Source organism: Cheilinus undulatus, linkage group 17 (assembly GCF_018320785.1).
Source record: "Cheilinus undulatus linkage group 17, ASM1832078v1, whole genome shotgun sequence".
NCBI classification, from domain to species: Eukaryota; Metazoa; Chordata; class Actinopteri; order Labriformes; family Labridae; genus Cheilinus; species Cheilinus undulatus.
In genome coordinates, this window is record NC_054881.1 from 8040056 (window position 1) to 8065453 (window position 25398).

The 25398-nt window shown below is 40.1% G+C and overlaps 1 protein-coding gene across 5 annotated transcripts in view; it reads left to right on the forward strand.

The window, feature by feature from the left end:
- erbin (erbb2 interacting protein) overlaps positions 1-25398 on the forward strand; it is a 106844-nt gene that overhangs the window by 75825 nt on the left and 5621 nt on the right. For 3 of the 5 annotated variants that reach the window (XM_041811748.1, XM_041811747.1, XM_041811746.1), the window contains 16 exons: positions 925-997; positions 3101-3230; positions 3360-3475; positions 3804-3873; positions 8528-8627; positions 13876-13997; positions 14381-14554; positions 14724-14906; positions 14995-15112; positions 17494-17668; positions 17748-19248; positions 19958-20101; positions 23638-23694; positions 23820-23987; positions 24672-24764; positions 24925-24999. In XM_041811748.1, the coding sequence (XP_041667682.1) occupies positions 925-997; positions 3101-3230; positions 3360-3475; positions 3804-3873; positions 8528-8627; positions 13876-13997; positions 14381-14554; positions 14724-14906; positions 14995-15112; positions 17494-17668; positions 17748-19248; positions 19958-20101; positions 23638-23694; positions 23820-23987; positions 24672-24764; positions 24925-24999 (3299 nt within the window). The remainder of the gene's footprint in view (positions 1-924; positions 998-3100; positions 3231-3359; positions 3476-3803; positions 3874-8527; positions 8628-13875; positions 13998-14380; positions 14555-14723; positions 14907-14994; positions 15113-17493; positions 17669-17747; positions 19249-19957; positions 20102-23637; positions 23695-23819; positions 23988-24671; positions 24765-24924; positions 25000-25398) is intronic. The other 2 variants (XM_041811749.1, XM_041811751.1) reach the window with 2 other exon arrangements.

Consider the following 25398-nt stretch of genomic DNA (forward strand, 5'->3'; position numbering starts at 1 on the left):
GTTAGCATGTCATAAAAATGAAATAATCCAAAATGCATCAGGTAGATGTAGAAGCATGCTAGCATCTTATCAGGTCTTAAATTTATCTGCATGCAGTGTTGCATGCAATTTAAAAGGGTTAAAGGAAACATTTGCTTTGAAAGTTTTTGCACTATAAAGTTTAAAGTGTAGCTTTATTATAAGATGTAGTTTAACTGTAGAACTGTGAAAATGAAGTTTCATCGCAGAACATCTCAACTGTGGAGCTAATTTTCTATATGTGTAATTTTCTTGATGCCATTGAGGAAAAGTGTGAATTAAGAATAAGGTATAGCCGACTTTATTGCACCCACAGCAGGGGAAATGTCATTGAAACACCAGTTTTTCAGTCAAAGGCAAAGGAAAGGGTACTCAAAACGATTAAGAGCCACATACAATAAGAACCTAACTTGAATGATGCACTTCTGAAGCAATAGTACAAGTTATTATGTGATATATAAAGTTTTAAGTTTGGAGAATACAGGACAGAATGTTGCAGCATAGTTGTACAGTACAGAAATGTAAAAATAGTTGGTCTGGATGTATTTTAAAGGCAAGATCCTAATTCAGTGACTCCTCAAACTGATGAGACTGAGCTTCCACTCACTTTCACATGTATATCTAGTATCTAGATTTTAATTCAAGATACATTTCCAGCTCTATGATCCTGTATTTCCTCACTTTCTTTTATCCCTTTGGGAAGGAAAGTATTGTCCATGAGTAATTAAATCAGATGCACAGTGCTTTAGCGTCAGGGTTGATTACTGTATTGATGACGGTACGAATCAATCCAATTAACTGCTGTAATGGATATCACTCTTTGTTGTGCAACAGTGAGTGATAATCACTAACTGCCCTGAGCTGCTTCCCTCTAACTCTCCCTCTCTGTCTCTCTTTCCTCCGCAGGCTCTCTAAAGAAACTGACGGCGCTGAAGGTGGATGAAAACCAGTTGATGTACTTGCCAGACTCCATCGGCGGGTGAGCATAACAGCAGTGGTTTAATATCAACAGAGTAAACCGGCAGATCAGTGGATTATTGCGGTGCGCTCATCTGCCATCTCACTGATCACATAAAACGTCTGTCTGGACAAATCAGATATTCCCATTAAGTGTAATGTGTTCTGATGCCTTATTTGTTTTGGTCTAATGCTGATGATATTGAGTAACTTGATAATATCTGTGATCATGGAGCATGAGCCACTATAATTGAATGTCATGGTTCAGAGTCACATCGATTTATGGAAACAGTTGAGCTTTGCTTTTATTGTGGCGTGGTCGATGGTAATCTCAGGCCAGATGACCCTCCAACGCAGAACTGTTGGATTAAATCTGCCGTAGCTGTTCCCAGACTGATATTTTCTCTAGCAGACAGGTGAATCCAGCCGTCAACAGCTGCTGAGTCCTCACTGAGCGGGCCAGCTCCACGTCTGACCCTGTGTCTGCTCTGAATCATTGTGGTCCAGCAAAAGGATTAGGTTCCAATTTAATCCAGCTTTGTTGTTGTTTTTTCATCTATCCGCTCACACGTGTAGATAAATCTACATGTAGCTACAATTACTCCTGCAGCTCTAAGGTTTAATGTCCTCCATTGTTTCCAAACAATAAACACCCTCGATTGTCCCGTATGTTAGAATGTGTCTTCTTGTGTAATTTGATACAGATTATGTGATAAAGCCTATGGTTTAGCTTAATCCCATGCAAGGATTTTAGCTTAAGCAAGCTGATTTTTTTTTCCCATTCATTCCTAGCTGATTTGATTCGGCCCACTGTTTCTGCTCAGTGTTGTTTTTGTCCCCGTTATGTATTCAGCAGAGAGAGGTCAAATCCTCTGATTTGGAATTTGATGGTATTGTAACACAGAAGCTGTCCCGCTAGTCGCACTCTGTGTTTGTCTGAAATCCCAGAATGCTTTTCTGCATTTCATTCAGCAGAAAGCCCCAACTTCATAGCAAAGCTGCATCAGCATGGGCTCATGTTAAAATGTTATTACTTAAAATGACGTCCGGTGAAGCTTTTAAAATGCATATTTATTGTGAACGTCACTGATGTCTTCACTGTTACTTAAAGAAATGGTCTCATTAGCTGCTCTGCAAAAATAAATCTTTGTGTTTCTATGAGTTGCTATTTTAAAACTCATCACGGCTGGGATCCACATGACTGTTTTTAAAATGCAGGGTAATTCTAAGATTTTTCTGTAATTAATGTTGCATGGAATTTTATATTGCACCAATTTACATATTAAAAGAGATATTGTCATCTCTGTGAGACTAACATGCTGAACTTGAGTTGGCTATGGATCAGTGGTAGTTGATCGTCTCTCGACCAGAAGTTTAGAAATTCAGTATCAGTAGCAGAAGGGGTAAATCCCCCCGGCAAATCACACCCTGCTAAAGGCTTTGACGTCAGGGCAGCGCACTTGGAGGTGGGGCTTGCTCGCTTTGGCCATGCCTATGCCGTAGTGGAAAAGCCCCGTGGATACCTCGAGTACTACCTTAACTTAAGATGATATCATGTTTTGGTCTGGATCCAAGTTCACTAGACCCCAAAATCTGGCTAATAGGATCAGTAAGAACACAAACATGCCCAACTTTGCTTTGAAGATATTGTCTCAAACATGTATTATGTGTTCTCAAGCATGGTCTGCAGTAAATGCAATAGTGCTCTGTTATGGGGTTCTTGTGAGTTGCAAAGGCAATTCTGAACATCATCTGTCTTTTTAAATACTGTAGCTATTCAGCAAGGGTTCATGTCATCCTCTGAGCTGCATGGTAGATGTGTGAATAAGAGTAGGGATGTTGTTCTTGTCTAATAAAAACATCCATAAAAGCAGGATTGATTACATAGGCGTTCATGAGTAAACCTTGGCAGATTTTCAAACCAGCTATATGCATCCTACTACCTACTTTATCAGACTGTGCACATTTGCAGTTTTGCTCAGGCACTAAATGGTGTAACTAATGTGAAAGCAGGCCAGTGAGGTCAGAGTGAAGACGGGAGCTCCTTAGATGATGTAGAAAGTTTTTAGCTAAATATGTACTGTATTTATAGTAATAACAACTCCGTATTCTTCTACTTCATCAGGCTGGCGTCCCTGGATGAGCTGGACTGCAGTTTCAATGAGATTGAAGCCTTGCCCTCCTCCATCGGTCAGTGTGTCAGCATCCGCACGTTCGCAGCGGATCACAACTTCCTCGCCCAGCTCCCTCCCGAGGTGAGTGATTCACACTGAAATATCTACGCTCGTGTTTTGTGTGGATGTGCTAAATGGCGTGTCAGTCTGCTCAGCTGTAACAGCTCGCCTTGTCAGCTCGTGACTCTCTTTGGTCTCTTCCTCTCACAGATGGGAAACTGGAAGAATGCAACTGTGCTGTTCCTGCATTCCAACAAGCTGGAGACTTTGCCCGAGGAGATGGGTGACATGCAGAAGCTGAAGGTCATAAATCTGAGCAACAACAAGTGAGTCTGGAGCAGCAGAATTGATGCATAATGAGGGTCAAGTTTAAGAGCAAGGGCATATAACATTTATTTCTACTTATTTTGAATCATTACCTCTTGAAAGGTATATTAGAGCAACAGTTCCAGTCATTTATTCCCCCAGAGCTTTGGCTGAATTTAGAATTTCAATCTTTTAGAAGAAAATTAAATTTGACTGCATTCTAGCTTTATAGTATGGCCTATTGCATCATCTATCCTAACACAATAAATGAGTGAGAGAGATTTTTGAGACTTAAAGGTTGTTTTTACTAGATGCCTGAATACTTGTGTTGGTTCTGGTCCACCGCAGGTTAAAGAATCTCCCGTACAGCTTCACCAAACTGAACCAGATGACTGCAATGTGGCTCTCTGAAAATCAGGTATGATCACATGTGTTATGTATAAGTCACAGGGGAAAGTGTTGGATAAAAGGTTCTACTGAGTTCATATCTGTCAGACACAGCTTTGTGCTATAGGAGCTGTTTTGACAGCAGGGTGCACCACAACGTTCAGGGGTAAATGAATACCACTGGGCTCTCTTGGGGAACACATTCAAAATGCATTGAAACACTTCCAGGACATTTGATCTGAACATGGCTCAGAGTCGGTGATACTTCAAACTCTACATTTTTAAAGATTAGAGGGATCCTAGTGAGGGCTACAACATGTTATCTTTACCTTAATGCATGTAGGAAACAATAGTATGGTAATTGAGACAAGCTGCAAAGAATCCCTGAGAAGTGAGAGGACACCAGCTTCTTGAGAAAAAGCAAAAGTTTCATTACTTTAACCATAAACAAACAATATAATACTTTGATTTTAATGTGAGGGAACAGAGGAAGCAGGGTTATAGGGCACAGAAATGTATTTCCCGTTGGAGAAATTAGCTTGGTCTCCCCCTACAAAAAACTCTAAATAGTTATATCATTTGCTGCTCCATCTTTGTGTTAAAGGCTTCAAAAAGTTGCCCTGTCAGAATTATACAGCTCTGCAAGTCCCATCCCGAAAGTTCCTCACTTTTCAGAGAGCACTCTCCCCTCAAGCAGGGACTTTTCAGCATTTTAAAACAATGTCTCCCTCGTCCTTATTTAGACCCAGATCACTGTGGTTAAAAGGGGGTGACCATGAGCTCTCCAAAAATCCCTAGTCCCTGAAGAAAATTCCTGTGGTTGAAACAGAGCCAGTAAGATTCAAAATGTACCCTGTGGTGTCTGAGGAGATATGCAAACAGCAGAAGACACAGACAGATGCAGCAATACCACCTGGTCACTGCTTGTTTTTGAACCTGTCTTTTGGTTGGTGAAACGTCATGCTATGCAATGCAATGCAGTGCTATGCAGTACGTTGCAATGGAGTGCAGTGTGATGCAATGTGATGTGATGTTTTGCAATGCAATTCACTTCACTGTCCCTCTGGGAAATAATATATGATGTGATAAATGCTATGGTATAATAAGATGCGATAAGCAACACATTACAATATGATTCTATATGATCTGAAAAGATTTATGTTATTGTTTCCTTGTGGAAATTTTTCTTAAGAGTCAAATGCTTTCACAAAGATTAAATATAGTATAATGCACTACAATACAATAAATTGTTCCCAGGGGAAAGATGGTTCATGTTACAGTGTAATACAGTATGATTAAGGCACAGTATTAGAGTTTAACCAATATCTGTTCACCACAGCCTACAGTCTTCACTAAACCACCCCTTACACTCATCCTACCCCTCACATAGTTTGTCCATGTCTATGTGTTCCTGTAAAGCGTCCTTGGGTTTCTTGAAAGGCGCTATATAAATTCAAGATATTATTATTATTATTATTATTATTATCTGAAATGCTGCTATTTGCGAATTTAGTGGATACAGATAACGCTACCGGTGTACAAATGTATTTCAGACCTAAAACTTCAGTCCTTTAAGTTTAAGGGTGAACAAAGAGAAAGATTTCAACTGACATAGGTCTGTCTGTTCTGCCTTAGACTCAACAAACTTATTTATATATATGATGGATATTAACAGCTGACATCGGCTGATATTTACAACCAATATATTGCTTCTAAATAACTGGGTCACAGTCATCCACCAGCATCCACCAAACCCAGACTCATCCATCTGACTGCCAAACAGAGAAGTGTGATTCATCACTCCAGAGAACATGTTTCCACTGCTCCACAGTCTAGCGTCGGTGTGCTTTACACCTCTCCATCTGATGCTGGGTGTTCAACATGGTAATATGAGGCTTGCATGCATCTGCATGGAAATCCATTCCATGAAGCTCTCACTGCACAGTTTTTGTGCTTACATTAATGCCAGTGGAAGTTCAGAACTCTCCAGTTATGGGATCAGCAGAGAGTTGGAGACTTGGACGCAACATGTGCCTTAGCAGTCATTAACCTCGCTCTGTGTTTTTACATGGTCTTCCACTCTGTGGCTGAGTTGATATTGTTCCTAAATGCTTCCATTCTGTAATAACATCTTTTACAACTGATCTGTAGAGGCAGGGGTGAAAATTCACAAACTGTCTTATTGCAAAGGTGGCATTCATCACAGTGCCAAACTTCATTACTGAGCTCTTCAGAGCGACCCATTTGTCATCACAAATGTCCACTAGTGTACACTGTCATATCATATAGCTTAATATTTTTTCATGTTGCATCATAATATCACACAATATCCTATTATGTGATATGGTAATGTGGTGGGTATCCCAATAATAGTTTAATAGTGCGTTGAGAACTTGAGCCTCTGTATATGCTGTTCTAACTGAGCTAAACCAGCACCCTTTTTGGATACCTTTTTATTGGACTTTATTGCTGCTCACTATCTCCTTCCACAGTGGCAGGATTGAGAAAATAATGGGAAAAAAACCCCAACATTTCAGATGTAAAAAAGTGACACCAGTACCAGCACCTATAAATGCTGTACTATCAAAGATAAGCTAAGAAAATGAGAAGATGCAGACATGTCCACAAATCTCTAGTGGCCCATCACTGTGTAATGAAATTTAATGAGATTGAATATTATCTACAGGAGAATCCTGTTTAATATTCCTTATGTTATCTGTATTAATAAAATCATTACAGATATGTTTGGATAAAAGTTGTTTGGAAAATTCCTATTTGTGTAACCCAGACTGTTTACCCCCTTTTTGTTGTGGTGTTGAAAATAGTATCAATATCATGTATTTAAGCGTGTTAATCCAAGTTAAAGACTTTAGTGTTGTGACATTTCCAGCATCAGAGAGCTGAATGCTACCAGGCAAATTTGTGGTGCTTGAAATTTGGACTTTTGCCTAGGTTTCTGTGTATGTGGTCCTCTAAAGATAAGCCTATCAGAGGTGGAAACGTTGGAGTCCGCTCAGCTCAGGAAGTGGTTAGAGTCCCATTTTGTCATAGCAGACTATCAGAAAAGGCTTTCTGAACTATTCATATCAAGCAGAGTAGAAAAGTTTTAATGTGTTAAAAGCAAAGTAAAGCCAGAGCACACTATAGTAGTCTTCAGTGTATTTGCTCTTTCAGGCTTATAAATATTTCCAAATTACAGTCTGTTGACTCTCAAAATCAATTATTCATGACTGTTTTTTTCTCATCTCAGGCAGTCTATTGTGAGTCTCTGCTCAAATGCCTTAACAAATTGTCACCGGAAAAATGCAGCCATTTCAGAGTGCTGCAGGAAAGCTGCGTCCCCTTTCCTGGCCTCAAATCAGCTGCCTTTTGAATAGAGAATAGAACTTGAGGAGTTTAATTTACACATCCAAATGCATTTCATCTGCTGCTTAGCTTGTGAATAACAAAACAGAGCCCAAAAAGGCAGGGCCTATACTGATTCACAGGGCTGAATCTATTTTTAATAGGCTATACAGTGCAAATCTAATGAATAAAAGGCAATACATCTCAGAATATCAATTCAGCTGCATTATGCAGCTAATGGGAGTATTTTATATTGCTTAGAACGCTAATAAGTTTCACCTCCAAACAACTGTTTTTTTTTTTTTTTGTTTGTTTGTTTTTCTCAGTTCACCAATACCAGAGTTTCTTTTACTTGATGTAACATTTGAACACATCGCAATAAAGTTTTTTGTATCTTTGCCTATTAGGCATGAAGATGATCAGCTTTATTTATAGAGAACTATTTAAGCATGTATGTATTCAAAGTGCTTTACATAGCCAAAAAAGGTATTTAAAACTTTAAGAGTATTAAAAACATGACGGAGAGCAAAAACAAGACATTTTGATGTAAAGCATATTAAGATTTAAGGCTGTCAGCAATAATTACAATGCAGTTAAGGTCCATAATTGCTGCTTTTGTATTTTTTAATTTCATGGTTTATCGTCCATTCATCACACTTAGCCTCTGCAGCGCCTTCCTGCAGACACAGAGATGTAAAATAAGTCCACCACTGCTCTTTAATGTCTTTTCTAGCTATTTTATTGATCTGTTTTTCTTAAGCTTGTAACAATACCAGAACTTTTAACACCAGTAAGACACATTATTGACACCTGTTTAAATATCATTGCAATGAGAGTTAAAGTCCTCTGCACCAAATTTTGGGAAGTGCCCAGTTTTCAGTTCACAGAAACTGTAAGCAGACATTTCAGTTCAGTAAGATTGCCAATGCATTTGTGCAGTTTCAGTGCAGACAGTGCTAGCTGTTACTGTGTTAAAATTATGACAGGATCAGTGTGTTTCTGATTCAGTCATCAAACAAAAGGAGATTGTTTGAAACCATGTGCTTTAAAAAGTATGAAACAGAAATGCTACTCCCTTTTAAAACATACTGCATTGTTAGTCATAAGCTCGGCTCGCTCATTGTCAGGAAAGTTGCACCTGTTGTGTTGCAACCCAGAAATAAAAACTTTTTTTCACAGGAAGGCCTCGTGGGTGGTTCGGAGAAGATTAGTTGGCTGATAAAGCTCTGAAAGAAAGTTTGCTGAAAAGAACTGTGGGAAATCGGGGTGACCACATTAGATTTGTCAAAGCATGGTTGATTGCAGGCAGAACACTCAAACCTACTTTCTGTCTCCCGCAGTCAAAGCCGCTGATCCCGCTCCAGAAAGAGGAGGATCCGGAGACGCACAAAACAGTGCTGACTAACTACATGTTCCCCCAGCAAACCAGGACTGAGGACTGTGAGTACTCTGCTGCACACAAGCCTGAATTTCTCTCTTAATGGTTAACCTGGCAGACCATCAAACTGCAAATGTTTCTGACCTGTTTTCTCCAATTAGTTCCTGGAAATGAGGCTGGATGTGCAAGATTTAAGCTTGTTAAACAGCCAGTAGCTGTCATAAAACGAAACAAGCACGACAGATAGTAGCACACTTGATAGGAGCACAGTCTATATCCTTGCCATGTTAACCTCCGGGTCTCCAGGTTTAACCTTGCAGGTAATGTGCAAGGAGTCCCGAGTTTATAATTTATGAGTGATCTCGTTACCTGAAACACTAGCTGTCTTCTTCTTGTCGAGCATCTGTTAGTCTGGTTTGTATTTCTATTCCACCTGATACTGCTCTGACCCTGGTCATCTTTAAAGTAGTTAGTCTGGTATCTACATGCTTCGCATTTTTAGGTTTAATTTTGCAACCATGTAAGCAAGAAGTCGGACTTCCAGCATAATTCACAATACCAATATATGGACAATGGCAAGACAGTTGCATAATGTTACATTATTGGATTAAGTGATTAATGGAAAATGCCCCTTAAAGGTGAAAAGGTGCAAAAGTGCAGCATTACTCATTGCAGTTTGGCATCAGTTTCCCCTTTTAGTCAACTTCTTCTTTGCTTCACTTACTTTACGCAACCCTCTTTCTTGCAAAAGAGACACCATGAGCAGTCATAAGGTCAGTTTGGCTGGGAATTCTGTGAAGAGGGCAATATTATTTGCAAGTTAGATATCAAAATTTTGCACCAGGGATATAATAATTTTATTAAAAGAGTCAGGACAATAGTATGTTTCCTTTACAATATATTTATCCAATCTTAATTTTGGATGTTCCCAGACAACTTACTTTCTGGAGGGTTAAATAAAGGCCCAATGAAAAGTAAAATTCAAACAATCTTATTAGAATAAATTAAAGGAAAAAAATAGAAAACTGTCAAAATTAAGCATACTTTACAACACATTTTATTTAAAAACTTCAAAAAGTAAACAATGTTGACTAGTTTCCCTAAACTGACTGATTTCAGCAGAGCATAATCACTCGCCTCTGCTGGATATTGGTACGTATAGCTCTATAACATACCGGTGGCAACACATCACTGGTCAAACTCTCCACCAGCCATTGCTGGGCCAGGAGCTTTATACCAGAAGCGAGAGCCCACTAGGGGAAGCGGTATTCCACCTTCCGCCAAGGCCCCCCACATACATAGCCTACACCTTGAATGGAAGATGGTGCTAAATTTCATCAGTTTTGCCCTCTAAAGAAGCTGCTACATGGCAGTGGAGATGTAAAATAAAATGGCTGTTTTCTCAGGAAAGCACCCACCAAATAGAACTGTAGTGTATCGTACTGCAGGGCTTCCACGTGTGTCTGGCTACTGCCAGCATGGGTTTGTTGATAGAAAATAATGGAGCAAGTCGTTTGGTATTTTGGGCTTGAGCCAAAGCACATATGTATGCTTCACCCACTACCACTCCAACTGATAGGGTTAGAAAAACATTTAAAACAACTCTTTCAAGCATCTATATCTCATCATTTAAAAATTTGGCATTTTAGTGTTCATATTTCTTAAAATATTTGCTGTTCTGAGGCAGTTAGTTTATTGGTTTCTGCAATAAAATAATCACCAGTATTGCCTTATTATTAGGGTTGCATGATACAGTATATCAGCATGATAACGAGATAGATATTAGCTTCAAAAGCTATATATCGGTACTGGCAGATAGAAAATTTTCAGTAAAACAAATTGTATACATTGGCGTGAAATATCAGAAAATTACAACATTAAGACAAGCATTGGTGCCTAGAGCACCACACATTCACTATGAGCCCTGAACATTTTGATTAAAGCCCCAAACATAAAACAACCACCAGACTGTCTACTTCCTCACTCATCTCTCAGCTACACTTGACTCAGTCCCTCTTTGTGTAGGAGACACTTGGTGTTCTTCACAATTAAAGTATCAGCTTAAATGAGTTTGGAAATACTGGCATATCAGATATCTAAAATCCAATATTGTGCATCCCTACTTATTATGTTCACCTCCTATTTAGTGCAAACAGTGAGTCTGCCTCTGTTGAGTTGATGTGGGGTTGCATTTTAGAAAGAATATCTGAGATCATCCTCTACGTTCAGCCTTGCTGGGTACTTGCTTTTCATCACTCACAATGCAGAAAACCTTCAGTCACACAGATTGCCTTGGTATTTACAGTGCTGAATGTCTCAGTGACTGCAATTCCTCTAGCTTCCTGTCCAAAACTCTTTGTCCCCTTGGACGCTGGAGTTTACACAGCCTAATACTGTCATTACCCAGCAGTTTTTTGCAAATTACACACTGTGGCTGTGGAGAATTATCAGGAACAATCCGTGAAAATCCAAACTTCAAATAGCCATGGTCACACTTTTTTCCTTCTCATAACTCTCTGAGAGAAAAAAAATCTATTCATTTTGTCCCAGACACTGCAGATGTTAACAAAGCAAATCCCATTTTTAGTTGTTTATGCATTCTCTAACAATGCCTGCCATGACGTTTTCTAGCGCCCTCTAGGGGTGGTCCTCCTTATACTGCAAAATACCATATTGCTCTGTTATGCAAGTTTAAGCGTCAAAACCTGCATCTTATTTTGTTTTTTGTCTTCCAGAACAAGAACAGCTCTGCTCGCACATTATGCTAAACTCAACTTTGTTTACATCCGGGCAGTAGAGCCAAAAGAGACGGACTTTAAAAAGTCACAATAACAAAGAAAATCATGGAACTTTACATACTTTTTTAGGCACAAATCCACGATCCACTGAAAATGGCTTTGCAACCCACTTTTGGGTCCCCCTCACCAAGATGGCCGACACGAAAACCTGTCTATGTCTCTATCTCCATGAGAGGTGGTGCAGCCAGTCTATGGCTACAGCAATAATTAGTGCAGTGCTTTAGATTTGACTGGAATCCAGTGTGAACAGTACCTGTATTTGGTTTGACTTGGAATTCTGGTGGCAACTAGGTGATGACGTTTAACCATGTAGTCGATTTAACACGTGCATCCCTTCCTCTAATGCAAACCAGGTTGTGCTCTACCAAAAAAATGCACTAACAAGATAAAGTTTGCAGCATCTGCTCTTTTTTGGCATTAGTTCTGTTTTATGCCATTTTCCATAGCTACCAAACGGGAATTTTTCCAAAACAGTTTCATCTGTTTCTTTTTTGTTTTCCTGTGAAACTGGAATAAGTCACGACCCGACAGCAATGATTCTGTTTTACACCTTGTTGATACACAGGCCACATACCAGGTGACTCACATTATCCAGAGTACTCCCTGTCAGGCTGTAGGCTAACAGAGATGGTCTGTTCCCAGCTCATGCGGTAAAATTTACAATTTCTGCTGCACTTTAAACTAGATTTTGATCTGCAGGTATTAATCTGTTAATAACGAGGCACAGAGAGGAAAGAAGTGGGAAGTATCTCAAAGTGTTTGTGTCTGCATGAAGGGTAAAGAGCTTTTAACACAGGAAACCACACTGAATAGAGTGCACCTTTAGAGCTTAAATCAGCTTCTTGAAAGGACAGCTGATACATGAGACGGTTTCAAATTAGCTGCACTAGTTGATTTTTGGTTTTGAGTCAGACATACAAAGCAGACACATTGCGACCACAATCAGCACTTCCTGAATGTAATTTTCAGAGCAATCATGGTCTTTTTCTTTGTGACATCAAAAACAGAGAGTGAACTTCAACTCCTTTTGGGTAATAATTGATTACATTTTTATCCATATTTCAGTTTGATAGACTTTGGTAACAGATTAAAGCACAAGTCTAAGCTATCACTTTCTTTTTCCACTTTTGGAAATCAGACGCTTTCACTTTAATTGAATGTTGTTTCAGTTCAAAGTTAAGAGTTTAACTTATAATTTTCAGGCTCATCCACAGCTTCCCTTATCAGTTGAATGCCTCATGCAGTCTTTGCACCACCCTGTGGTCAAAGTTAGACTTGCATATAGTATCAATAGTGGGGATGAGTGCCAAAGCCTTGATTAAAACTAACAAATAATCAATGCCAACAACAGTTTCAGTAGACTATACATTACACAGAGAGTCTTCGTACACTGGCACATGTCAGAACAGAAAAGAAAGAAAATAGATGGTTTAGCCTGCAAAAGAAACACACTCACACTCATTTACTCACAAGCTCCAACCAGATATAGGTAGTTACTTTTTAAAGAGGGGAAAAGGGAAGTGATTTTGTTATCAAGCAAGGTTATGTGATTTTTTTCAGTCAAAAAAATATCAATGTCTGTTTAAGCATCACTTGCAACCAATTTTGGTTAACTTTTTGTTTTTAATAAACAAATATTGGAAGCACATTCTTGCACACTTTCTTAAATGCACAAATACACTTGCAATTTTGCATGCATTCTCTCTTTTATTTGCAACAGCTTTGCAAGCAGAAATAAGCTTTTTTCAAAGATTTAACAGTTTTTTTAAGCTTTGCTTCTCTCAACTAATGTAGATGATGAAAATGACATAACCTTTAAAACACTGGTTCCCAACTTGGACCCACTGGGGGCTACCTAACTTCTCCAGGGGCCTTGTGGCATTGTCTGCTCTGAGGTTGTCAATATTAAATTTGCATGTATGAACTAAAGTCTTGATTTAACACTTACTTAAAGGCCTTTGAAAAGAGTAGGCATATTTTGTTGGTTCGTTTTGTAATGTAACAGTTACAATTTGTTGATTTTTAACAGCATGGCACTTTTTTTTTTTTTTCTTTTGTACGGGTCATTGGGGGGTACACAGCAGGGTTAACACTGTTGTGTCACAGCAAGAAGGTTCCTGGTTTACTTCCCAGTCAGGGCCTTTCTGTGTAGTTTGCATGCATTGATCCTCTCCAGCATCCTCATACCTCCAAAGACATGCTTGTTAGGTTAACTGGTGACTCTAAATTGGCTGTAGTTGTGAATTTGAGAGTGCCTGGTTGTTTGTCTCTGTATGTCAGCCCTGCGATTGACTTGCGACTTGTTCAGGGTGTTCCTACCTCTCACCCAGTGACAGCTGGGATAGGCTCCACTAACAAGGAAAAAAGTTAAAAACCACTGCTTTAAAACATATGTTTTAAGTTTAAAAAATGTTGTCAGCCTTATGCCAAACCAATGAAATTACAGAAGGTAAACCATTAAAAACTTCTTATAAATTCCATGCATCTGTCTTGTTTCTGCTTTAATTTTCAGACGTACCCAACTCTGACTCTGAGAGCTTCAACCCAGCTCTGTGGGAGGAACAGCGCAAACACCGAGCTCAGGTGGCCTTCGAGTGTGACGAGGACAAGGATGAGAGAGAAACACCCCCGAGGGTTCGTGTCAAACAGTTTGTTTGCATAATTGGGCGAGAGAAATGGCTGTGGTGGCTTACCTTTGCAAACTGCAGGGAAGCTGCTGTGAATGTCAAGCAACTAACTGTCAATTTGATGGAGCAGATTTCATGTGAAATCTTCCAGTTTCAGCAGCAAATTGAAGCAAATTTTGCCAAGGTTAAAGGATCATTTTTATTCCAATAACATGTAATTACTTCAAGTGTAGTGATGGGCTTTTTAACAGTGTTTTTATGATACTGAATGCACCTTATCTCCATGTAGTTCACATTTTCAACATGGTTTCAATTCCTCTTTTCTAGCTTATGTTTATCTGAATCCAAATTATTTTAAAGGTAAATTTTTGGGTATTTAAACTCTTCCAGGAGGGAAACCTGAAGCGCTATCCTACACCGTACCCAGACGAGCTGAAGAACATGGTGAAGACGGCCCAGTCCGTGGCTCACAGGCTGAAGGAGGATGAGTCTGGGGATGAGTCTGGGAAAGATGCCAAACCAGTAGAGAGGAACCACATCGGAGTGCAAGATGTAGGAGTAAAGGTCAGTTTCAGCTAAATAAGATATTCTTTTTATAAAGATGTCGCTTTCAATTTCAGTCATTGTCTGCTTTGTTTTCTTTAGTTCCTCTTTCATAACCTGTGTGTTCTATATTTAAGTAAAGAAGTTTTCTCAATCAACAACTCACCACTCACTCTGTACTTTTTCACAGGTGATTGAGGCACCATGTCCCAATGGCACAGCAGCAGATATGGAGCCCCAAGTATCTACCAACACAAACATCCCAAATCCCCCAGCACTAGAATCAAAAGACACATCAGAGTCTTACAGCTCTCAGAAAGTCCCACTCAAATCCTCAGAAGGCTCCATGATGAACCACGAGGACACACTGGAGGTATTGTCTAATGCAGCACCTGGTTTTGTGTTATAACAAGGAAAACTAATCCATGAAGTGCTGACTAATAATACCTTTTTTTCTGAAGGATTCTGAGGAGCTGTCTGATGAAGAGGAGGAGATGAAAATCGCAGAGATGAGACCCCCTCTCATTGAGATCTCCATCAACCAGCCTAAAGTAGTGACTTTAAGTAAGGACAAAAAAGGTAAACATTGAGTTTGAGAGACTAAAGCCCCTGTTTAGCCAGTGTCTGTATTTGTTTCTCTGTTTATTTATTTAAGGAACAGAGAATTGGCCAGGGTTGATAGTCGGACAATACACTTACACCACTGTTATCAGACTTATTCTAGCACTTTCCTAGCACAGATGTGGATTTCTTGCCTTGTTTGGATCCAAACCTTCTCTTGTATCCCTGAAGTAAGACTCCTTGGCATTGCTCCTTCATCCACCCACCTGTTTGAAATGCCCAGTCCATAGCTGCCCCCTGCTGAGATTACACAGCAGGACCCCCACCACGACAGGCTGGAAAAACCTCCTGCTGGCAGTCCATAGCTCCCATTCTGTGGGTTTGAAAACCGAAACACAAAAGTTGTATCAAGCAGAGTCCATTCCTTAATCAGCATCAGGAAACTAAAGCTGTTATGACACATACACTTGTGAAAATTTACAGAGGATTTCAGGACAGTCTATCCCTTAATTCCTCATGTGTTCGCATCCTTCACATCCTTCACATCAGGAGTTAAATTCTTAAACTCATTTATATACAGAAGTAAACATGTACAAACAAAAGGCACCAGGGGAAGCAAAGGAAATCCAAAGCGCTTATTTAAGACTCCACCTAACACTGATGATAAAACAGCTGAGAAGTTCTGTCACAAAATACAAGTGAATTCAGGTAGTCATATAAAGTCTAACAGCTGTAATTATAAAAGCAGAGATCAAATAGGAAGCAAAGACCATTTAGACAATGTAGCTGTTTTAGATTTAGTCTTCTTCAGATTCAAACCCCTCATAGTTTTAGTCACAGTGTAGTCATTTTGTAAGTTTTAGTCTAGCTTTATTCGACTATCCCAAAATATTAAGTTCAGTTTAGTCAATAAAAAGTCCATACATTTTAGTCTTTACTACTGGCAAAACAGTTATTGTCTTTGCACTAATTTTATTAATAATATGGTAAAATTAGTATATATTTAAAGGCCATATTAATGCACATCAATACTTTGAAGTATGCTGAAGAAAATACCAACTTATCTTGGATGCTCTCTACCCAATCTCTGCTTACGTTTTTACAAATTTAATGCAAAGCATAGCTTCAATTTTGAATCTCCAAAAATCCAGCATTAATATTTTTGTCTCTGTGACCAAAACGAAACCCCCTTTTTTCAGGGTTCCTGCAGATCCTTAAAGGTCTAAAAACATCTCTAGTGTGTGGTCTTCAATTTTAGAAGGCACTTTGACTTGGATGTGTCTTTATTCAGTCTTTGTTTTCTACCTACATTTATTTCATCTTGATTATTCTTTTTTTGATTATATAGCTGTACTATATATTTACAGAATAAAGGCATTAAATGTGCCAGAATTTATTTGATTTGCTGTTCATCACCAAAATCTTGTTGTCTAATATCAATAGAAATTCTAGGAGATAACCCAGTTCTGTCCAGTGTGCCAGTATATCTCACATGCCTTTTTATTTTTGACAGCTACACATAAAATATTTTTTCTCAGGTCTTAAAAAGGTCTTAAAAAGTCTTAAATTTAATTGTTAAAGTGAGTAGGATCCCTATTTTTGCCCTTCTTATTATGACATATCTTTTTTTAGCGTGTCAGTCTGTTTTTTCTCATGGAACAAAGGAAGATGACTAACATTTTTATTCAGAGAAATTGAAATTTGCGGTGCTGAGGTAATTTTGTATTGTTTACAACATATCCAAGATAGTGGAACAGAGTCTGATGCTATGATGACGTTTGTATGTAATTGGACATTCTCACCATCTAAACCAAAAAATGGAGACAGTTATATCAGAAGCAGAGTAGAGTATTCACAGCTTCATAATGTGCATGAAATCACATAGGTGAAGTGAGGGCTCTTCACCCATGCTGCAGCCATAAAAAGACAACTTTCAATATCATACAAATACAATTGAGGAGAACAGTGGAAACAGGGATGAGAGAGGAAGGGAGAGAGGCTGCAGGCCTGACTTGAACCTGGGTAGCCTGCGTACATGGGGCACAACCTAACCACAAGGCCACCTGCACCTCTCAATATCTTACAACTTAAACATAACTACTACTACTATATACTATTACTAGGAATCACTGTATATTCATGTGTGGACAAGGCTGGGAGAGCAACTGCTTAATTTCGTTCATCTAAAACTATGTGTACAACTAAATTGCTCATTAACACAACACTTAATAGTGTTGCTCATCAGCACTGCCAGAGAATGACTCCTAACAAGTTGACCTATCATGCCAAAATACACTGGCATGGGGCTTTAAAATGCAGTATGTAAAGCTGACAAATTGCACCTGACAAGTGTTGATAAAAAGATAAAGTACTCTAACAGTGATATATGTGATTCACAGATGATGCAGACTCTTTGCTGGATGAGACAGTGGCCAACAGCAACCAGAACAACAGTAACTGTTCATCGCCATCACGCATGTCTGACTCAGTGTCACTGACCACGGACAGCAGTCAGGACAACTCTCTCTGCACCCCTGAGAGAGAGGCCAAGATGCCCTTCCTGCCAAAAGCACGGTCAGGATTGTTCTTTAAACAAATATAAATTAAAGTCTTCCATCAGAATCTTAACATATCTGTTTGTTTTGTGTTTTAGGCAAGAAGATGAGAATATGAACCAGCCCCCTAAGGACACCACCCCTCTCCTCCATAATGGTAACGGCTCTGAAACGTCCCTTCAGGCTCTTTTAAAAACCCAGCAGACCCCACCAGAGAAAATGGGAGACTACGACCTCTCAATGGAAGCTAGACTGGCCTTCATCGAGAAAGGAATCAACAACGGCATGGGAGAAACTTACACCAAGTGGGATCAGATCAACATGAACGTGTCCAAGCTGCCTACTGACAACATGGTCCAGCTGGACACGGTGGACAAAACCAAGAATGGTGCAATAACAAAAGAGGACTTGGAAAGTAAGCAGGGTTTTAGCAACGAGCATTACCTGAATGGAAACCAGCAGGTCAGTGACTGCATCAATAGCCAAGCGATGCGAGTGGAGACATCTGCTGGGCATATGGCGTCGACAGGCATGTCAGCCAGCAGTGACATGTCTCTGTCTCGCAGCACAGAGGAGCTGTCTCCGGAGAAAAGGTGCCATCCCCCGCAGGTGATGAAGTCTCACAGCATTAGCAACATAGAATCAGGAGGAATGAAGATTTACTCCTTTGACATGGAGGGGGACTCGTATGAAGCAGCAGGGAGGATGGCAGGAGCTGGACCAGGACCAGGAGCTCAGGGTCAGAGTATCGTCAGGAGCAAGTCAGCCAGTCAGTTACTAAACGACCAGTCCCTGCAGATCTACCCCAGCTCCTCCGCATCCTCCTCAGACCTGCTGTCCTCCTCAAAACCCCCTGCCAGCACCAGCAGATACCCAGTTTCTTCAAGCATGGCCATGGGCATCCCTCCGCCACAGTACAACATCCAGTACACTAGCAGTGCCATGCCTAAAGATGGCCTCTGGGCTCAGAGGACACCCATGCCTCCAGAGCACCAAGGCTACCATCCCCCTCCTCCTCACTCTTTAGCAAACACCAATTACTCAAACCGTAATCAGGCCCCTCCGTACCCTCTGCAGCCTCAGCAGAGAGGGCCTCCCATGGGTCCTAAACCACCTGGGGACATGTGGGCCAAAGAGAGGCTCCATTCTACTGCAGGACAGCCCAGAAGCAGCACCCTGCAGAGGCAAAGCAGCACTGCCTCCACGGCTTCGATGGGCGACCCAAGGCGCATGCAGGTCCCTGAGGGGGAGTACATGACATACAGGGACATTCACACCCTTGCCAGGGGGCCGTTAGCGATGAGCACGGCTATGCAGAGACCTCTCTCGGCTCGTACCTACAGCATCGACGTCCCAGGAGCTTCGAGGCCTGTTGGTGCCAGGCCGCAGCCCCACGAACTTCCAGAAAGGACCATGTCCGTCAGCGACTTCAACTACCAGCACGGCAGCCCCAGCAAGAGGCCCAACGCCAGGGTGAAGTCCGAGCACTCGCTGCTGGATGGGCCGGGACAGGTGTCAGGAGGGGCTGGAGCTGGAAGGGTGCCAGCTGACTGGAGGGATCAGGTGATGCGGCACATCGAGGCCAAGAAAATGGAGAAGGTAAAAAGTCACTTGTTAGTTATTCAGTCTTTTTCTTAGTGACCACAATGACTCACTGTCTAAGCTTTGATTTGTTTTTGTCCCTCTGACTCATTTGAAAAAGATTTTAGAGGAAATTGATGATTTTGAGATGATAAAGCTATGACTTGTGAACCACACTTTAGAGAAGTGTGACTATGAGTGGATACCTCCTCACAGGGTGGCTGTTAACATCAAGATACGATTCATGAGTCTCATCTTACCATGGAGGCTGCTATTGCATCCACCATGCTTTGCATCAGAGCAGCAGATTAAGAGAAAACATCAGTAGAAGATGGGTTTATCCCTGAAGAGGGAGTCTCCTGTGCTTCAGCCCCTCCACAGATGGAGGTCGGTGCTCCCAGATTACAAACTACAGGTGCACAGCTACCAAAGAGGGTGTTTCTTCAAACAGAATTTGAACTGTCCCTTTACTGGGGTGTCTAAAATCTTCTCCAGTTGAACAAAAAAACTACCTGGATGCCTCATTGTGACTGTTAGAAATAATTGGGTGAATTCATCCTTTAATTTGAAGTTCATCCAAGTGTACTAACCCATCTGAATGCCAGTGCATGTTTGTCTGTATTTGCTGTAAACCTCTTTGTTTTGTCTTTTATGTCAACGCTCATTCAGTGGATTTGCATGACATTATGGTTTGGCTCTGGTTGTTTCATGTCGCCCCTCTGTTCAGAATGCGCTGTCTCGCTCCTATAATTCCAATAACTCTCCACTGAGCTGGTCTCACTTCGGCAGCTGTAGGGATATGCATGCCAGCCAAGGCTCTCTCTTGTTTAGTACCAGGGACGGACAGCCCTACGGAGCTCTGGGCTTCTGTGTGAGTACTGTGTGAACCTGACGTTAGCTCCTGCAGCTCCTACTAAGCCAAGGCTTCCTGTTCCTGATAGTTTCACTCCCTCTAGAAGATTAAAAAAATATATTTCCTTCTCTCCTCGGTGTTGAAGTAATCCTCAGAAGCCATCTTTCATCTGTCCTTTAATGGGCAAATGAAAGTATGTCTCCCCATATGTCTAATTTCTCACAACCTTTTCTAGTGTGTGATGACTTAATGGTGTGATAAATTTGGATTTAACAGTTTTTGGTGTCTCCTCTTAGCGTGTGGCAGATTCGCTTGTTTGAAAGGGGTCATCTTATTTTTGTACCATCATCCAGCTGTAGCTGTTGCTAGTCCCTATCTCTAAAAACATGTTAGCCTTAGGTGGCTAAGTGATTCATTTTATTTATCCATTTGAAGTGATTAAGATGTCTTGTTTTTTTCTGCAGTGGGAGGCTTGTTTTTCTTGTGACACATTCACATATTTCCTTGAATCTAGGTGAAACCAAAAGTGTCAAAACAAGCTGTCTGTAACAGACTTAGGAAACAAGCAGAATATGTGTATTTGAATGCACATGTCCTGTGAGTCTAAGTAAAAAAATTACTTGGAATTGCTCCAGTAGATTGCTGCAAAAAATGTTGCAATGGCAGCAGTATAATCCTGAGGGGCGCATGCACATGATCAAAGTGCATCTTTTTTTAAAGTGCTTGTTTTTGCTCCTGGCAGGCTCAGATTTGCCATTACTCGCTTACAAAAACACAAAGGTTTCCCGCAGATGCAGACCTTTTCAACAGAGTGCTTTTTGTTACCAGAAGAGGCCCTTACATCATCACCACACTCAAATGTAGGTTTGAAGTCATACCATAATCCAAAGCAGTGATTCTTGTTTTATTACCACAAAAGTGAACATACGAGTCCAGAGCATCCTGTTTGTTAAAAAAATAGTTTCTTATTACCTGAAATTGCAAGCAAATTCCTGCACAGTCCTGTCTAAATTACAAAAATACAATGGCAGCTTTTGATACTACAACATTGCCACTGAATTAGTCCATTTAAAACAGTGTTACCTCTTCTGTCACCTCCTCTAATTTCTATAAAGATGCTTTTACAGTGCATTTCTGCAATAGCACCAAAACAAAACGCCACCATCTGAGACTTTCATACTCAGATGGTGGAGCTAGAGTATTGAAAGGACAGTTAAAGAGCTTGCAGAGACTGATTTCAGCACACAGCTATTGTTGCCTTTGCAGGGTATGAACACTTAATGAGTCAAACTATTCTCACATTGGCGTCATGACATGTAAATTAAAATGTTAAATTCATCATTAACCAAAATACCAGAATTTGGCACAGTCAGACACAATGATGAGCACATGCTAGGCTGGAAAGAAAGAAAGAGTGTACCCTGTTCTCTACACATGACAAGACAACCACAACACAACTTGTGGCACAAGCTTGATTATCTTGTGTATATGACTATTGGAAGCCAAATTCATAATTGAAATCACCTAGCTCTGATAAGAACAGTCAAACAAGCATGGCGCTGCACCCTCTGCTGGCTCCACTGATCCTGTTTTTGCCTCTGTAATGCCTCTATTACTACCTCTAAAGACAGCACAGAGGGAGGAATCACTCCATTCCCTCTTTACTCCTCCATGACATTGACCTAACATCACTAGGGCATTAATATCACAGATTTCAGTAGTACTTTTAGTTGGGCTTGAGCTACATGAACGCACCTTTGAGTCTTAATTGAAGACCAGAATTACTTGAAAACATCAGGATTTGCTGCCCAGTGCTGCTCTCTCTCTCAGTATTTTGCATAGGGCAGCATTACATTAAGATATAACAGAACTACTGAGGTTGGAGATTTGGTACTTTTTTAATACCATTGATCATTAAAATAACATAGATCTTACCATTTAAAAATAATGCCATTATTTTCCTCACACTAAAAAAGGAACTGCTTGTCTACTGCAGCCTTGGCAGTTAAAAATGTTTGCATTGCAGATAGTTACACAAATATCGTGTTGGACCCCTCTATGCAAAATGTCTTGGTTGCATAATCACGGAAGCAGTAAAGGCAGCAGCACACAGCCAACCCTCCATTTGCATGGTAAAACAACTTGTGATGTGTAGTCTGGTGGCTTTGAAGACAGCCTTTTCTGATTATAAAGTAAAGCATCTTAAGCACCTTCAGTCCTCACCATATTTTAAACACATTTCTTTTAAAAATCTGAACTTGTCAGTGGTAAATCCAAGCACCTTTAGTGATCACCTTCAAGAATATGACCTTTTCGGACCCCAAACCATGCTAAAAACAAAACAGAAGAAAGGGAAACCTATTTTTTTTTGTCCTTTAAGCCAGTGGTTTTCAACTTATCAGGCCTCAGGACCCATCACCACTTCCTTAATGTAAAATCCTGACCCAGATTTGCTGTGATTTACAATCATTCAGATGCATTTGAATGGAAAAAGTTGCAGTTTGGACTTTAGATGCAACAAAACATGATAGGAGCACTGGGAGGAGATGGATAGATGCATGCATACATTTATTTAACTCCTTTTCTGACAATATGTGAATTCCGGTTATTCTCAGGAGATCTCAAGATATGAACACATTATCATGGAAAAATCCAGCTTTGTTACCCCCAGAAAAGACGATAATTAAGTCAAGATATTGAGTAAACAACCAGAATTTACTTGTTATGACAGGAAAATGGAGTGAAATAAAAGATATGGATGAATGTCTGCCTTGGCTTTGGCACAGGCCCTCATGAAACCCACTGAAACCAGCTCTGCAACCCAGATTTTGGACCTGATCCACCAGTTGAGAACCACTGCTTTAAGCCATTTCAGGTCGTCTTCCTTATCAAGCAAGCCTGCTTTGATTCATATCTAAGTTTTAATCAGATATGAGTATCGTATGGTACAAAACACCCCCTTTTAAACCCTCCTGGTTCTTTAACATCATGATCATATCTCTGTGTGCAAAACCTAATCCTGTGGTTGAAATGCATCATAACAGCCTTGATTTTCTTCTCATTTACTGCACTTTTAATCCATCTTAATCATCTTCACTTTGGTTTTTGATCACTTCACATCCTCTCATTTTGTTTGTGGAGTTAAACTGTGTTCTCACGGTAAGTTGCAGAAGTGTTTTGTTATAATATAGAATAAAGTGTGCTAGAATCCTCAGAGGTTTATCTGAAGGTGTTTGAATGTTTTTTTTAACCCTGTAGTCAACTTAACCCTTAAAGATCCACTTTATCTCCAGGTTGTTGATAACATGCTGCTTAGTGTCTGAATAGAAAGTAAGCAAAGTTTAATCTGAGTTTTTCATCATTTTAATCAGATGTCACCCTCTCCTTCTCCCATCCAGAGAAACACATCACTGCCCTAATGTCATTAGCAGACATGACAAATGCTCATGTCAGTGCCTAATTGTCTGTCCTCTCTAATATTGCTTGTGTAAGTGAGTTTTAGTGAGGTGAAGCAAGGACAAAGTGATGATAATCACATCTTTCTTTCCTTTCAGGATGATGTTTTTGTTTCCCAAGGGCAGCAGAGTTACACCATGGATCCCCACAGAAAAGTACGCACAACACGAACTTTAAAGAGCAAGCAGATTTCTGAATCAAAGTTTGAAGTTTTTCTTTGATGCAGCAAAGCTTTTAAGGTGCAAACGTCTTTTCATCGTGGTTTGTTTTTGTGTCTCAGGTGCCTTTGATGAACGGTCAGATGGGCCCCTCTGGTCGTCCTCAAATGAGCCAGGCTCCCATGGCCCGCCACCCGTCCAGAGAGCAGCTCATTGATTATCTGATGCTCAAAGTTTCCCATCAGTCCCAGGGTCCTCCACGCGTCCAGCATGACACAATGCAGCAAGAGGTAAACAAGGATGTTTGTGACACTTGATTTAAAACTACCAAACTGCTTATGATCTGTGTCTGTTGACAGCATTTTTGTTCTGGCAGCACCCACAACCTCAGCCTCAGAGCACTTCTCATCAGAGCTCACTGTTGCTAGGTTATTGAGGTTATATAAAAAGTGCTTTTTGAAGTCAGACTACTAGAAAAGCACTATACAAGCCTCAAGCCCATTAACCATTCATTTCAGTGATCTGTCCATATGCTTGGGTGCCAGTTAGGTCAAAGCCCAACAGTCCTGAGGTGAGCGTGCATAAGTCTGTTCTTAACAGTCAGTGACACAAAGGTACAAATACCTTGATGACAATTATTCCCTATCAAATGATGCACTAAGTACAGAATCTGCACATCTGTACATCTCTGCATTTGCACTGTAAGGAAACAGGAAGCATGTTCTGTATCACCTTTTGTATTTTGGATGACTCATACCTCAGTAGACAAGGAGCCCTTATCTTTTAAATGTCCACGTACAGCACAGAGCTGCCTGCTAGCAGAGCTCGATGGGAAGCATTCTACAACACTGACATGCCAGTTAGAAATGTGCCTCACTGTTTTGGTTTCTCTAATGTAAATGTGTAAAAATTATATAACGAACCATGAATGGCTGTGAATAATCGGCTAATGAAGGTGTGTGGGTGTGTTTCAGATCCGTGTGAAAGTGGAGAAGAATCCAGAGCTTGGTTTCAGTATATCAGGAGGAGTGGGAGGTCGGGGAAACCCCTTTCATCCAGATGATAATGTAAACCCACATTTTATCTTTTTATACTTTCGTAATGAAGCTTTAATGCCGTATATTCTTTTTTGCGTTATTTGTAAGAGAATGTGATTTTTTTTATATCAAACACTTGTTAAAAAATTTGCTATAAACTGACACTTATGTGTATTCTATGGGATTTCAGGGTATTTTTGTGACAAGGGTTCAACCTGAAGGGCCGGCATCAAAGATTCTTCAACCTGGCGATAAAATCATCCAGGTAAAATCCAATCTACGGTGGCCCTGAAAGTCAACTGAAAAAAACATTTCCCTGACTGTACAAAGCATTTCACTAAGCACAAAAACATTTCATGACACAAAAATCACTAAACAAAACAACTGTCATGAAGTGCAAAAGCATTTAGAGAATTTTTTATTGCATTTTATTCAGTGTTTTTGGTTCATAAAAATGTATATATCACAGCTAAGATTTTAATAGTTTTATTTGACTAGTTTGAAGTTTTTTTTTCTCTTTTTTTATAAAATGTTTTATTTTTTTGTGAAGGTTTTTTTTGTTTCATTAAATATATATGTTTATTGCGGGGACTTTTTTAAGCAAAAGTGAAATGATTTTAGCATTGTGAAAAGTCTTTGCATTTGACCTTTGAGGCCACCATAC